At 37.0% G+C, this 14,266-nt stretch overlaps 1 protein-coding gene across 1 annotated transcript in view; it reads left to right on the top strand.

Annotated features, from left to right (window-relative positions):
* Window positions 1–14,266, top strand: part of CPS1 (carbamoyl-phosphate synthase 1) — a 116,478-nt gene that overhangs the window by 58,181 nt on the left and 44,031 nt on the right. The window contains exon 21 of the mRNA XM_046644516.1: window positions 3,057–3,175. Within this exon, the coding sequence (XP_046500472.1) occupies window positions 3,057–3,175 (119 nt within the window). The remainder of the gene's footprint in view (window positions 1–3,056; window positions 3,176–14,266) is intronic.

Below are 14,266 nucleotides of genomic sequence, written 5' to 3'. Positions count from 1 at the left end.
TTGATAATATTGACTTGTCATTTCCTATCACTCTCATTACTTGCTTCTTGAAAATGTGTAAAATTGTAGTTTAGAAAGGAAGATGCATAAAACAGTATCACTTAGTATGTGTTGCCCAAGACTCTAGAATAATCTTTTATTTTCTTCTTTTTCTGTGTTTAAACAACACACGATAAAGAACTTCTATGATTATGGGCTTTTCTATGTAACTATTTTATTGGTCTTACTTTTAGAACAAACAACCCCCACGTTTCTCACTTCCACCCACTAATTCCCTTTTATGCAAATTAAATGTCATGTTAATCTCCTTTTATGTTTACTAAGCTTAGAGTTTTGAAGCTTTGACTCATCTGATGTTATAAAAGGTGACTTGGGCAGCTGGGATCTGCCTGGTCAGAAATCCCAGAATGGCTTTTTGACATTTAAGGAAGCTTAGGCGTTATCCTCCAACAATATCAAACCATGCTGGAGCCACAAAACCCCACTGACCATTTTGTCTGTGCGTGTGTGCATGTGGGATGAGTTGATGAAAATATGGATTTTATCTGTCTTTGTAATTTGAAAATATGAATTTTATCCGTCTTTGTAATTTGAAAATATGAATTTTATCCGTCTTCGTAATTTGCCTTTGTAGCAACAGAAGAATGCTATCCGTGATCTTGAACTCACTGCAACTGTGTCTGTCTATTGAGAGTCTTCCAGAGAAGGGAAGAAGGAGAGGAAATGTTTCCTTCGTTGCATATGATGCGTCTTCTGCTCACCTTTATGGTTTCTAAACGCAGAATATTTAGTTTCCGTTTAAATTCTGGGAGATACCAGTGTCTTTTGATGGACGTTTCTCAATGTTGACTTTCAAAGTAACAGAGAGTGGTAGCGGGTGGAGTAAGGATCAGAGGTTATTCTAAAGAGCCATTTCATCTTCTCTGTTGTTCCTATTCCAGTCTTCTGTTTCAAATGCAATCCACCATGTTTGTATGTGTGTGTGGTTGTGTATGTGTGTCTTTATATGTACAACGTTTTCCCAGACAAAGGCAGTAAATGGATTTTTTCCGTAAGTCTAGTTATCATGTTTGCCATTTTGAGGCAGATGAAAAAGTGAAGTATTTCCAAGTTCCCAGTGAGGTTGTGAAACTCAAACAAATCTCTCATTCTTCCTTAACTGACTTATAAAGGATGAGAATTCAGGGAAAATGTGTGGAGATTCTTTCTTGCACAGAGCCCCCTCCACAGGAGCAAGAAGTGCAGGTCTGAGGTGTAAATTATTGTCTGGCAGAGTGCCGGGAGAAGAAGTGATTTCTGTTTGTTAGAGGTCACCATTACTGTTCATTTCCACAGCAACCAGGAACTGGGTGATTTTGACAAAGGGTAAGGACTAAGGAGGGCTGAAGGGGAAAAAGACTGAAGGGAGTGTGTAAATCTTCGCTCGCTTTCATGATTCTTAGAAAAGGGCAGCTTGCTCTGAGGTCTGATTTTTGCAGCAGGCTTATTTCAGGATGACTGAATCATCACCTCTTTTGATTTGGGGAGAATATAGGGCATTATTTTTGATTTGGAGAACATTAGAGTAACTTCAAACTTGTTTGGGGTCAATATGAACTTCATTACGGCCGTGTGACAGGGCAGAGCTGCAGTTCTTGAAGACAAAGTCCTAAAACTGGCAGGATCTTGCTTTCTGTGCACAGCCATGGATGTGACTATAGTTGTCCTTCCTAGCAGTGAAATGACTACAGGATTCTAGGTCCTCCGTCAGTAGCAGCGTGATTACTGTTTGTGACCGTGTGAAAACTTCCTTTGGTCTGTCAAAAGTGTCACTAACTTAAGGTTCTATCCCCCTCACAGTGTTGATGGCCAACAGCTACTTCTACCTTTAATCACTTGGAAAATCAGAGAATATTCAGTCTGTGGGAACCTGGCTATAATTACAGGGAGAATGAAACAAAAGAAACATAAATAGATTATGAAATGAACATGCCTTTGAGTATTCCCATTGGATGTCATCTTATTCTAGTCAACAGAATTATGAGTTGTGCTATATCTCAGCACCTATAATTATGGTCTCTCTAATACTAGAAATGAGTAAAAGTTTTAAGAAAATTAAGCTCCCTGGGTTAAAATGTAACAAGAGAGTTACTAGTTACATATATTTCTCATTGGGATGTAAAACTATAGTATGCCATTTTAAAATATGTTATTTTGAAATGTTATCTGATTATTATGTTTCATTGGGTGTAAATACAGATCTAAAAATAGTGAAGAATAAGAGTAGACATCTTTTGAACATGAAGGTTTGGTTTTGAGAGTTTCTCTCTTCTTTCAGTTGCTTTTTCTATTCAGCCTAAACCCATACTTGTAATTTTACTTTTGAGAAATTGGTAAAGTAAGCTTGAGAAAAAGACTGGGCTGCCTTTCGGAACTGGTTATTGCTGCGTTGTTTTGGATTATATTAGGATTCCATAAAATGCCTGTCAGCGCAAAAGTTGTAGTTACTGATTCAAAATAATTTTTTGTTTGAAGTCTGTGAGGAAATAGTCTGGAGAAATAACACCCAGCCAGATTTGATCCATAAATTCTCACTGACTAATTTGTGAATGTGGAATGAAGCGACAAAAATACTCTATTTGCTCAAGGGTAATTATCCAAAATACAAGCCAAATGATCATTATAATGATTCTAGATTTTCTTACCAATTTGGCTTAACTCTTGTTTTAAGAGATTCTGCTTAACTCCAGAGAGATGTACCAAATTGAGGATGTAATTGGTAATACAGTCACATAAAGAGAGGGCGGCTCAGCCTGTTAGGGAGATTTTTCTGAGCACACACCACTCTGAGTAACTGAGGCACCTGCTCTGTATCCCATGGTGGATATGGTTGCCAGTATCTGTAGGTTGATTGAGAGGAACATCAATGATATGATACCAGTTTCATGATTTATATCTCAGTCTATGGCCTCAGGCTCTCTGGGGCACATGGAGAGGAGTGGCTGCTGTATGTTTTCAACCAAGTAAGACATTTACAAAATGTTTGCCCAAGAAAGTCTCTCTTCTCCTTTTGGCAGGCCTTGGAAGACAACATGTCTCTTGATGAGATTATGAAGCTCACATCCATTGACAAGTGGTTTTTGTATAAGATGCGTGACATTTTAAACATGGAAAAGACACTGAAAGGGCTCAACAGGTAAGCCAGTGTTGCTCTGATCCACTCCAGATATCTTCTGTGCATTTTTTGAATAGTCTTCAACTTACCCTTAAGCATTTGGCCAAAATTATTCTTCAATGAGGTAAATAGTGCCAAGGTTGAAAGCAGTAGCCGTAGCCAGAAGAAATGGCAGTTTTTAGATGTTTAACTTTTGAAAGATTTCTATTACTATTTTGAACTATCCCCTATCCCCGCCTTTGCCATCAAACGTAGTGAGATTTTTATTAGGTATTTTGAATTTATGAGAATCAGTGTACATTTATGAATTCATGTGCCATTTAATTACCAAACATTACCAAGATTTAAATTTATTAATCAATAATTGAGTAATATTCCTGTTTTCTATACATTGTTTGAGTTCTGAAGTCTGTTTTTTTCTTTTAATATCAACCCACATTGATATCAACCTACAGTGCTGTATGTCGATGAGCAAATATATTCTTGTATTCTGCTGATATTTTTAACATTGGGACTTCCAGTCCAGCACACAAATCAGCCACATTCAAGTTTCTGTTAGTAAACTCTTTACCTCTCACTAATTTACATTTCTTATCTCCTTCATGGCCAATTATTTTAAAATTTCATTTCATGTTCAGAATGTTCGATAATGTCAGTGCTTTAAAATCTACTTTTTTATTTTTTGTAGGAAGACCGTTTGTTGGGGCACCTCAGGTTTATGAAATTGTGGATAGGTTTTAAACATGTATATTTGATAAGAGGAACATTTTTTACCAGTTTAAGGAATACTGTATAATATTCTTTAGCTTCTCCTTTTTAAGGAAATACACTACTCTTGGAAAGATGTCTCCCCTACAAGGCTGGGCTTGTGTTTAGAGAGGGAAAATTTTGTTTGTATAAATTGTTCTCAAATGATTTGTGAAAATTAATCACTAAAAATGTTGTTGAGGACAGCTGGGGAAGATCTCAAAGCCCTGATTTCTCAACTATTTAGCAACTGCAACATACAGTTGGGTTGCTGTGTTTACCTAAACAAGATACACACAAACTGGGAACTAAAAACACTTGCTTTTTGTTGAGAAGATGAGGTTCTTTTTCATCTATTCAACAATTTGCCCACAGCAAGTGCTTGGTTTTAAAAACTGGGGATTCCAATATGCCAAAAATGAAACTAGCTCTAGTTGCTTGTAAGCCATCCTTTCTCTTGATCACATAAAATGAACAGTAGATAGCAAAGAAGTTAAGAGTCGAGTGTATACATCCATCTTAGAAATTTGCTGACTTGAGTTTTCCTGTCTTGGTTTATGAATTCAGCAGAACTACCATGTTGAATTATAGTCTGTTCCACTGTTTTCAGTTTCACACAACTGATTTCAAGTGCCTATGAAACTGCTCCAATTAGACCACATGAGGGTGCTAGAAACTTATAGTATCCCAATTGTAGCAGTCGAGAGACCTGGGGTGAAATACAGCAGATGTTATTGTGATTTAAATTTCCACTTGTTATACATTCTGATTTTTGGACAAATTCAATGTTTTAATTGAATAGTTTTTGTTATAACCAGAAGGCAGGTTGAGATTCTAGCTAAGCAGAAATAAGTGTATATTGATAGTGATAAAGATGCCTGGAGGATTAGAATGAGTCACCATTACAGATCACTTATAGTATCTTTCTGACTTCCACATCCTGTTGCGTACATTTGCTGATAACTTGACAGTTTCCATTTTCTAGTATAAATATATTTGTAAGTAGAGATATTTTCTATTGTTCATAAGGATCTACATTAAACACTTCTTATGTAAAACTTTTAATAACTTTAAAGTTTCTAAAAAGTTAAACTTACAATTATCTGCTGTTTCAAGAACTCAACAGATGATCCTTGGTGTTAGGAAACCTAAACCCTGAACTCATTATCATCTGAGTGCTACTTTACGGTTTAACTCATTTTGGGGGGAGTATTGTAAATATATGCATAGCAATTCAATAATGATTTAGAGGTGTTATATAAATAAAATAAGAATAGATGACCACTGAAGGTACCTGTCTCAATCATTCTATGGCACCTAGGGGTCTGAAGTGGAAAGGATATGGCCGCTGATAGAATGTCAGTGTGCAGGACTTGAGTTTTCTTGTCCCGTTTTGATTATCTTCACCATTAGCTTGGTTTGTGACGTCTTCTACTTTTTCTCAGTCTCTAAAATCCAGAGAGGCTTAGTCATCAAGGCATATATTGCTCCAACACTAACAGTGGCTGTCTATTAACGGTTGGCATTATGCGGGTGAATTATATTTTGCCAGTTTAGAGAAGGGTTACGAAGATCAGTTGTCTTTTTCACTTGTGTTTATTTGTGGTTCACTTTGTTTCAAGATCTCAACTGCTCCAGTGTTGGGAAGGCTGGCTTCAGGTATGGGCCCAGGAGGAAGCTATTTGTTTGGTGTGATATGAGAGGACCCTCAAGTCTCTTGCCTCAACAGATCTCTGGTGCTAATGTCCTCAGGTCCCTTTGCACTTTTCTTATAGGTCCCTGGGAAAATAGGCAATGGGGATCTCAGTTGCAAGAAAAGGAGAAACTTAAAGAAGATGAAGTGTAGAATGCTAGACATGGGTTAAGTTTCACCTGGTTCCTTCCTTGTGTGTTGGAAGGAGCACAGGCTGTGGAGCCCATCAGACAGATGGCGTGTGGTCTTACCCACTGTGAGTCATGGGTGCATCACCTCCCTCACCTCTCTAGCCTCACATTCTTCCTGCTAATGTCTGCTCTATAGTTTTTCTTGTGAAGCTTAACTAACCTAAGTGTAAAGGACAGCTGGCACATGATGAGTGCCCAAGAAGGTTTTCCCTCTTTCCCCCTAAAAATGAAAATGCTACTTATTATAATGAAGAGTATTTTGTGATTTTTGGATATATGTATTTAAATACTCATTTTCAGAGTCACCATTTGCGTTTGCTTATATATTTTGCAATGTACATTTCTTAATTTTCTTTATGATGCATTGTCACTTGTTTTTATATGAGACATACTTTTTTAAAGGAAGCAGTGATAGCTAGTAAAATGCTATTCTTATCAAAAGATCAATAGCACTCCATTATGCTAATGAACAAAATTTCCCACTCTACAGTTGTTAATCATGCTAAAATTCTTCTAAAATCCAGTAAACATATTTCTAGTAGAGGATGAGAATATCACTCAAATTGATGGCCAGTCTATGCCTTATATTTACATACAGTCATCTGAAATGAAATCCAGAATTTGACTCTCAAATTGAATCTACCCACATATTTCATATATAGGCGAATGTCCACAGACTGGAGAGGGGAACACAAAATAATGCTTGTAACAAGGTTGGCATTATGGAAATAACTGATGGATTTTCCACATCTATGAGAAAGTGGAAATTGTAGTAAGAAATCCCTATCTTTGAAGAGTGGAGATAAACGTGTATCATGCTGAGGATGATGTATAGAGTTGCAGCCTTCTTTAGGGTGATGAGATGAGTTAGATGGTGTTAGAATAATCAGCTTGGCATCCCACCTCTGAGTGCTTGCTGCAGTCAGAATTCAGTCTGCTGTCCCAAATTCGTGAGCATAGCAATGGCAGCCTGGTGAGGCTTCCAGAGCGGTGTCCAAGCTTACCACGAGGTGATAACCATTATTCACACGGCTTCAGCAAAAGTTTCTCCTCTTTATCTGAGTTCACGGACTTTCTCCTTTTCCTCTTAAATTCTTTATTGCTGCCCAAGGGCATGCTGGAAAGCTGACTGGCCTAGGCAGTGTCCCAAATTTATAAGATGGTGTAGTGGCATTAACAGATCTAGAGTGATAATGTATTTTACAGTGGATTTCTTTAGGTTTTGAAAAGTTTCTCTTTCCTCAATGTGATGAGAATTGTAGGACTCCAGTGTAGGGTTTCATGTAGGCTTCCAACGCCTATTATGCGTATGCATTGGGATTTAGATGTTTGATCTATTCATGTTACCAGATCACTTTGTAAGGAGTTTAAGAAAAGTTAAATCTGTCAGAACTTTTACGAGAGTTGCAACATTTGCATAAGTTCTATCCATTGGCCTTCACTACTGAACTATCTAGACTTTAGTGTGCCTATTTTTCCCACACTCACTCATTACCAACACCAACTCTTTCATACATAGTGCTCCTCCCATATAGCATTTGCATAAATACTCACTAGAAGAAAAATATGCTTATTTTGATCTGTTGAAAACTACAAAAATCTCACGTGTAACCCTTTCCCCACTAGTACATAGATTCAACTTTAGTCATGCAAATAAATCTGGCCTGGAGGTATAAATTGAATAGATAAATATATCGAATGTCTTCATCAACTAGGTTCTCCTGATATAGCTGATTTCCTAAAATAATAAGATAATGGATTTAGAACTCTGTTAATACAGAGACTTGAATTTTGATTCAATCAAACAATTTTGAATGCCTTCCGAGTGTAAGATAATAATCATCACATTTTCTAACTACATATCAGGCGCTGCTCTAAGTGTGTATATGTATACACACAAACATGTATATCCACATATATGTATGTGTATGCACACATATACATATATTTATGTATGTATGTTTAGTGTGTGGAAAGGTGGATTATATAACATCTGGAGGCATTAAGACTACATACAATAGACACTTGCAGTATGGTAATAGTAGTCGATAAAGGAATGATCGTCCTGTCAATGTTGAATCAGCACATATGGTGGAGGTTTCAATGATATTAGTAATTAATAGACAAACACAGGTACAAGGATCTTTCAGTTGAACCCCTTTTCCTGTCAGTAAAGAGGGAAGTCACCTATGATAAGGTTTGTTTGTGAACTGGAGCTATTTCAGGATATTGCACCCCAAACATTTTTATTTATGCTGTCAAGTTGGATTAGCAATTTTAGGTTGAAAGACAATCATGATACTTAAAAAAAAAAAGTGAACAGGCAAGAAAAAAATGTGACTGCTAATTACTAGCTTTGAGCGTCTGCTTATCTTCTGCCTATAACACTTTTATTTTTTTACTTCCTTATTTTGATTTTTGGTTACTTTAGCTATTTCTGACTGACATATCTAGCTCGAGGATTTTATTATACCTGCCTACATTGTATAGTTTTGCTCTTTCACTGGCTAAAACTAAGTTGAATTAAGTTTGCAATCCTGCCTCCAAGTGATTAGCTTAAAAGAGACAGCCAGCCTCTGCTTGGCCTGTGCCATGTTAAATCACCAAATGTAATGTTTCCGCCATTTGTAACTGTTTGTTCTTCCGCATTTCATTCAATTTGAGCAATTTTCCTTGAATGGGCCATTTTGCTCTCTGCTTTTTTTCCCCAACAATGCTACTATTTATGTTAGCAACATTGTAGATTACTGTTTAAAAGGAATCTGTTTTCATACACTTTAGATGTTCAAAAGTAGGGGATATGACCATTGTGATACAGTTTATTCCATACAAGTATGGGAAGCTAAGATTTGTATCTATTTCTCTATTAATTATTGACATACACTTAATTTATTATGGATTAATGTGCAAATTTATCCAGAAATTGCCTTTATCCAATCTTATATCGGCTTCATGTGATTTTTCTTACTATTTTAATTCTGAGAATATTAACGTTCTCTTGCCCCTTCATTGCCAATTACTGCTACAGTCAATGCAGTATAAAAAGGTACACCTTTGTAGGGCCTAATTTTCATCCAAATATCCCTATGTTCAATGTGATACACTGCATCCATTGGTGAGTGCTGACAAATCATAGATGTGCGTATTGCTTGGGAAAACAATCTAGGGCAACCCTGGTGAGTTCCACATGGGCATTCAAGTGCTAAATTGAGCTCCGTAAGGTTGGCCATTTCCCTGCAGCCACAAACTTCAGGCAGATGTATTAATGCAGGTGTCACCTTAGCTGGAACACTCCCTCTGATTGTCCTCTCCTACATGTGTTAGTTTCTATTGACTTTTTATTTAACTTGCTCACGAGGCGTGACAAAACCAGACGAGAACATTTTGTACTTGTATTTGATTGATATTTTCTAGGGGAAGTGTCACCTAAAAGTTGTTAAAACTTAGCTGTAAGAAGAAGGGTCAGTACTCTACTTTCCAATGATAATTTATACTTTCTGGTAGAAAAAAATTAACAGTGAACAACTTTAGCCTTAAAATGTATTAACTATAAAAGTAATTTAGGGAAAGAAAAAAATATATTTTCTTACATATAACATATACAACATATAATGAGAAGTTATAATTTTCACGCTACTTTATTGTGATATATGTTTGTGATACCATTTGTTGTTTTCCCCACTCCAGTCTGTGGACATTCACATACACTCGAAGTATGTGGGTATCTGTTATTTTGAATGCAGAGTAGGAATCGCGATGGTGGGACACTTGAGTGAAACCCATTGATTTGATTTGCAGAAAGCAGGTTATGTCTTCTGACCTCACTAGTGACTCACACTATATGTCTACGTCTCAGATGCACACTAGTTAAAAAAAAAGAAAAATCAAAAGCCTGAGCTCTAATTGCAGAAGCTAGATAATCACTCCCTGACCCTCCAGCAGCGTTTCACTGCTCATTCATGGGGATGCCTTCATGGGGGCACAAGGCCTCCGCATCTGCTCTTGGAGTTAAGTTCATGATGTCTGCCCTGAGCAGCGCAGGGCAGCAGCTGTGCCTCCCCACAGCAGAGAAACACCTGGGTGCGCATTCTGTCCAGCAGACCAACTGTGATGTGCAGGGAGTACAAAGTGTGGTGACCCTCGCCACCAAGGCATGGATTCAGGGATGCTTCAGAGGAGAGGGAAGAGACCCAGAAGAGCTGAGGTGCTGGGGCCACAGGGAGGTGTCGTGCCAGTTTTATTCCACTTTACGCTCCTCTTCCTCTGTCTCCTCAAATGTGTCTGCTCCTCCCCTTTTCCTCGTCCTCTGGCATTTGCATTTATGAAGCATTTATTATCTGCTTGGCATTGTCCTAAACACTTTACAAGTTTATCATTTCATCTGATTGTTGAGGTTTTTTCTCAGCATAGTTGGGGCCTGACTCTAGATTCGGCCAGCGCTGTTTGCCTATCTGAGGTTGAAATCGGAGGTAGGTGCTATCTGCCTGTGTAAATATAATGATGATAGTGTAACAGCCGTCACATCCACATCAGCATGGCCATGTTGATATTGCACATACTGCCTCATGCCCTATCCCACCACCTCCTCTTTAGCAAGTGGACTGACTAATCTGATTAACCATCCTTTGCTCTAGGCAGCTTGAAGAGTAAGCTACTCAATTTTTCTTGAGTATATAGTCATTAGATGAAGTAGATGGAAATTTTTGTTATCATGGGTATTAATGTTCATTTTTATGTCTTCTTTCAAAAAACCCTCAGTGATAAAGGTGTTTGATTTCCAGGTAGGTAGTAATCCTCAAATTAACGTAGATCTAATGTGATATGTCACTGGGAATTTAATTCTAGAGTTTTTTCACATCATCCTAGAAATGGCTTCTAATTTTCCCTTTTTCTAGAAAAGGCTTACATTTCTCAGCAAGAAAAAAATCTATGCAGCGGTTATCGGTAGAGAGGATTCAGTTAAGCAGTTTATTTTAATAAGATTCTAAGGAATAGTTTCTAGAAGTCAAAGAAAGTTATATATTGAAAGTTATACATTTGTTGCTTGGGACAACATATGTGACATTTGGAAAAATACTCTGTGCAAACATGATTTGCTTTAAACAAAGATGATGGAGAGGTTTTAAAATATAGTGCTTCCAAATAAACTTATTTGTGAAAAGAACAGATTTTAAAACACCAAAGAATGCTCATTCAATCTCAGTTTTTCTACTGAGGCCTCATACAGTATTTTGTTTTAATCTGTTGGATTTAAATTCCAGACATATTAAGAAACCTATGTTCCTGGGAAAACCCAGGATTTTGCTTACTTGATATAATCTCTTAATTTTGGGCAAAGAATACATTGAATGGATTTAAAGCTATAAATAAATTTATTAATCAGAAATAACAGAAGCAATAGTCCATAGTATGGACTCTGCCCTTTAGTTCAATCTGATCAGGTGAAAGCTATTTGATTAGCAGAAGTACACTTTTTTGAACATAGCAGAGTATAACAGAATACTTTCTTATACACTAATAGACATGACTTACTATTGTGATTTGGTGATTTGTTTTTCATCATTACCAAATCAAGGGCAGAGAAAGAGAGAGTCACAGGATTTTCAATTGAGAATTCCTGAGATACAAAATGTAATTTATTAAAGCTCAAAAATTATAGTTAACCTATGTTAGGTTATTTTCCCCGTTATTATTATTTGATATTCATTGAGTATAATTATTATGTTGTAATCAATAGTATATAAGTGGCCTTACTAGATTGAAAGTAATATCACAATATTTCTGCATTATTGGGATCACTAAAGATTGGTAAAAAATGAACATAGTATTTAGAAATTAAAAATTGTCTACTTCAAAATATCTACAGTATCAATTTCTCATAAGGTTTTCTTCTTTGTTTTTATTTGTTGTTAATAGCCTTTAAGGTGAAATATAGTTTTAAGTGTGCCATCCCTTTAAAATCAACACTTGAGATATTATGGCATTATTGTGACTAAATGGAACCAGATCCTAAGAGACAGTTTTCATGATAGCATGTTTTTGCATGAACATTGGCTCTAGGTATTGCTTGTCTTGTATGTGACAGAGAAAGATTGAGGTTTTCTTTAATCCCTCCAAAGACCACATTGCTGCACAGAAACAAGGCATGGTGCTCTCAAACATTAAGAGACAATAGTAGCATTTACCATTGCCTGTGTGTTATCTTTTGCTTTTTTAAACACGACTGCTGCTTTTGAAAAATATCTTTCGCATTTCTCTTAAGGAAAGAGGTAACAACCTGTCTCCTTGAAAGAAAAGATGAGAGGACAACTTCTCGACTGATTGCATTGCTGTGATTGTGGCATGGTCTCGAACCTGTGAAATGCCAAAAATAATCAGTGAAGCTGTGCAAAGCTCCAGAGAGAGGCTGGTGAGGGGTCTTGGGCAGAGAACAGATATCTTACTCAGTTCTCTTAGTAAAGCAGGTGTCATTACTGAGCATCAGCCCTGGTGCTTTCCCAGCATCTGCCTTTTGGGGGATTTTTTAAAAGAAGGTAATAAAATTGCAAGCCCATCCCATAATTGTAGGCCAAGTGGAGTGCTCATTTTCACATTAGAGCTTGTGCAATCTGGAGGGAAATTTGTTTAGTATTACTTGTGAGTTGGTGGATCAGATAAAAGCCAGTGAAGTAGAAGAGAGGACTGTGTGAAGTGTGCTGGCTCCCCTGGTAATTGGAGTGCTGCGGGCGTTCCTCCAGTCGGTTAATAGATTTCCCCAGCTCCTCTAAGCCAGGTGAAAATTTCCTCATTAAGGGGAATTTATTCCATTTCCTTTTATCATTTATTATTGAAGACTAAGTGTGAGTGGAGGAAGTTTCAGAGATGATGGGGTAGAATTTTAACCAACAACAACATAATCTACATTGGAAGTTGAAGAGAGAGAGAGAAGAAAGGCTTGTATTGTTTACAAAACCAGAGAGCACACGAGAGACGACCTGCTGTGGAAGCCGAGGCACGCGGTCTAACCGTTAGATTACGGCAGTGTATAAAAGTCTGATTGTCTGTTCTTAAGATGTTTTTCCCCCTCTAAAATTTCAGACTGTCATTTTGTGCTGCTAAGTAGAGAGAAACTGAAGATTATGGAAACGCCAGCATCATGGCTATTTGGTGTTTCTTTGTTTTATTGTTTAGATTCTATTATGCCATGATGAAAGTGTAACCTCTGAAGAGTTTGCCCTTGAACTCTGAAAGCCAGGAAAGCTGGTAGGAGAAAGAAAACTTGTGCTTATAGCATATTTTAGAGGACAGCTTTGAAATATAGATTTAATGTTTTCATGTTCAAAGGAGTAAATATCAACATACTAGTACACACAAATACATATCAAATAACAGAGGGGTAATTTATTTATTATACGTATTTTAAAACTGTGTGCTTTAGGGCAATATGCTCCATTCAGCTGATCACATTTCTCACTTGGTATAATGCTCCCTTGATTTACAATATAACATAAAGGAAGCGTTCCCCACTGGGGCTTCACAAGCAGTTTTGAATTACGAATTCAGCATTTATATTTCTTTTAGTAATTATTCTGTTTTGAGTTTGTTCCAAAGGAAGGTTTTCATTTTCCTTTGGAAAAATAGAAACCTTACAGCCCTGCCCCCCAAATAAGCTTTAACCCAGCTTGATTAAAAAAAAATCTCGCTCTGGTGGAAGTTCTTTTTGGTAGACAAAATGGAGGGCAGCCCCATATGGGCAGATAAAGATGAGGAGCATGTGTCTGAATCTCCATCTTGTTAAATGAGCTTTATGTTCACTTAAGGTTATTCATCTTGTATTTGACTCTGAAGAGGTTTAATCTTATCTAAATCACTGGCCCAAAGCTAATGAATTGTGTCTTCAAACTGTCTCTTCTTTTATTTTATTATAATGGGACTCAAAGTAAAATTTTGCATTAGAGTAAGTAGGGAATAAAGTCAGTTTTCTTCTGTGTGTAGTGACATGCCAGCTAGCCTTTTGTTATGCAGAAGCAGCGGAGAGAGTGAGTGAGGGAGATATAGAGTGGCAATGTGTCCCCTGTTTTGGTTTTTAGGTGTACCCTATAGAGATAGGGCACCATGAATGTGGGAAGGGGTCTCACCTGTCTATGTCTCTGTGATTGCTGCGGTAGGTCAGAATCAACATCTGTTTTTCCTGGTGAGGAGGATTGCAAAGTGCTTTGCACTAATATTTCATGAACATGTCTAAAGAGTAGAAATTAACAGCCAGAGAGACTATGAATGAAATACTATAGAAGATATGTCACTTTGAACTTTAAATGAACAGACCTACCCAATATTTGCATTCAAGATGAACATGAATCTATTCATATGCCAAATTCAATTTAATACACCCTAATTTTCAAGGTGTTTAAAAATATATCATGCTATTGATCTAGTTGTTTGAATATTGGGCAAAAGTTAAAGCAGTATTTGGCTCACCAAGAAAATATTCTAAGAATCAGC

This window comes from Equus quagga, chromosome 17 (genome assembly GCF_021613505.1).
Source record: "Equus quagga isolate Etosha38 chromosome 17, UCLA_HA_Equagga_1.0, whole genome shotgun sequence".
Lineage (NCBI taxonomy): Eukaryota > Metazoa > Chordata > Mammalia > Perissodactyla > Equidae > Equus > Equus quagga.
Note: the sequence above shows the minus strand (reverse complement) of the source record. Positions and strands in the feature narration are given on the sequence as shown.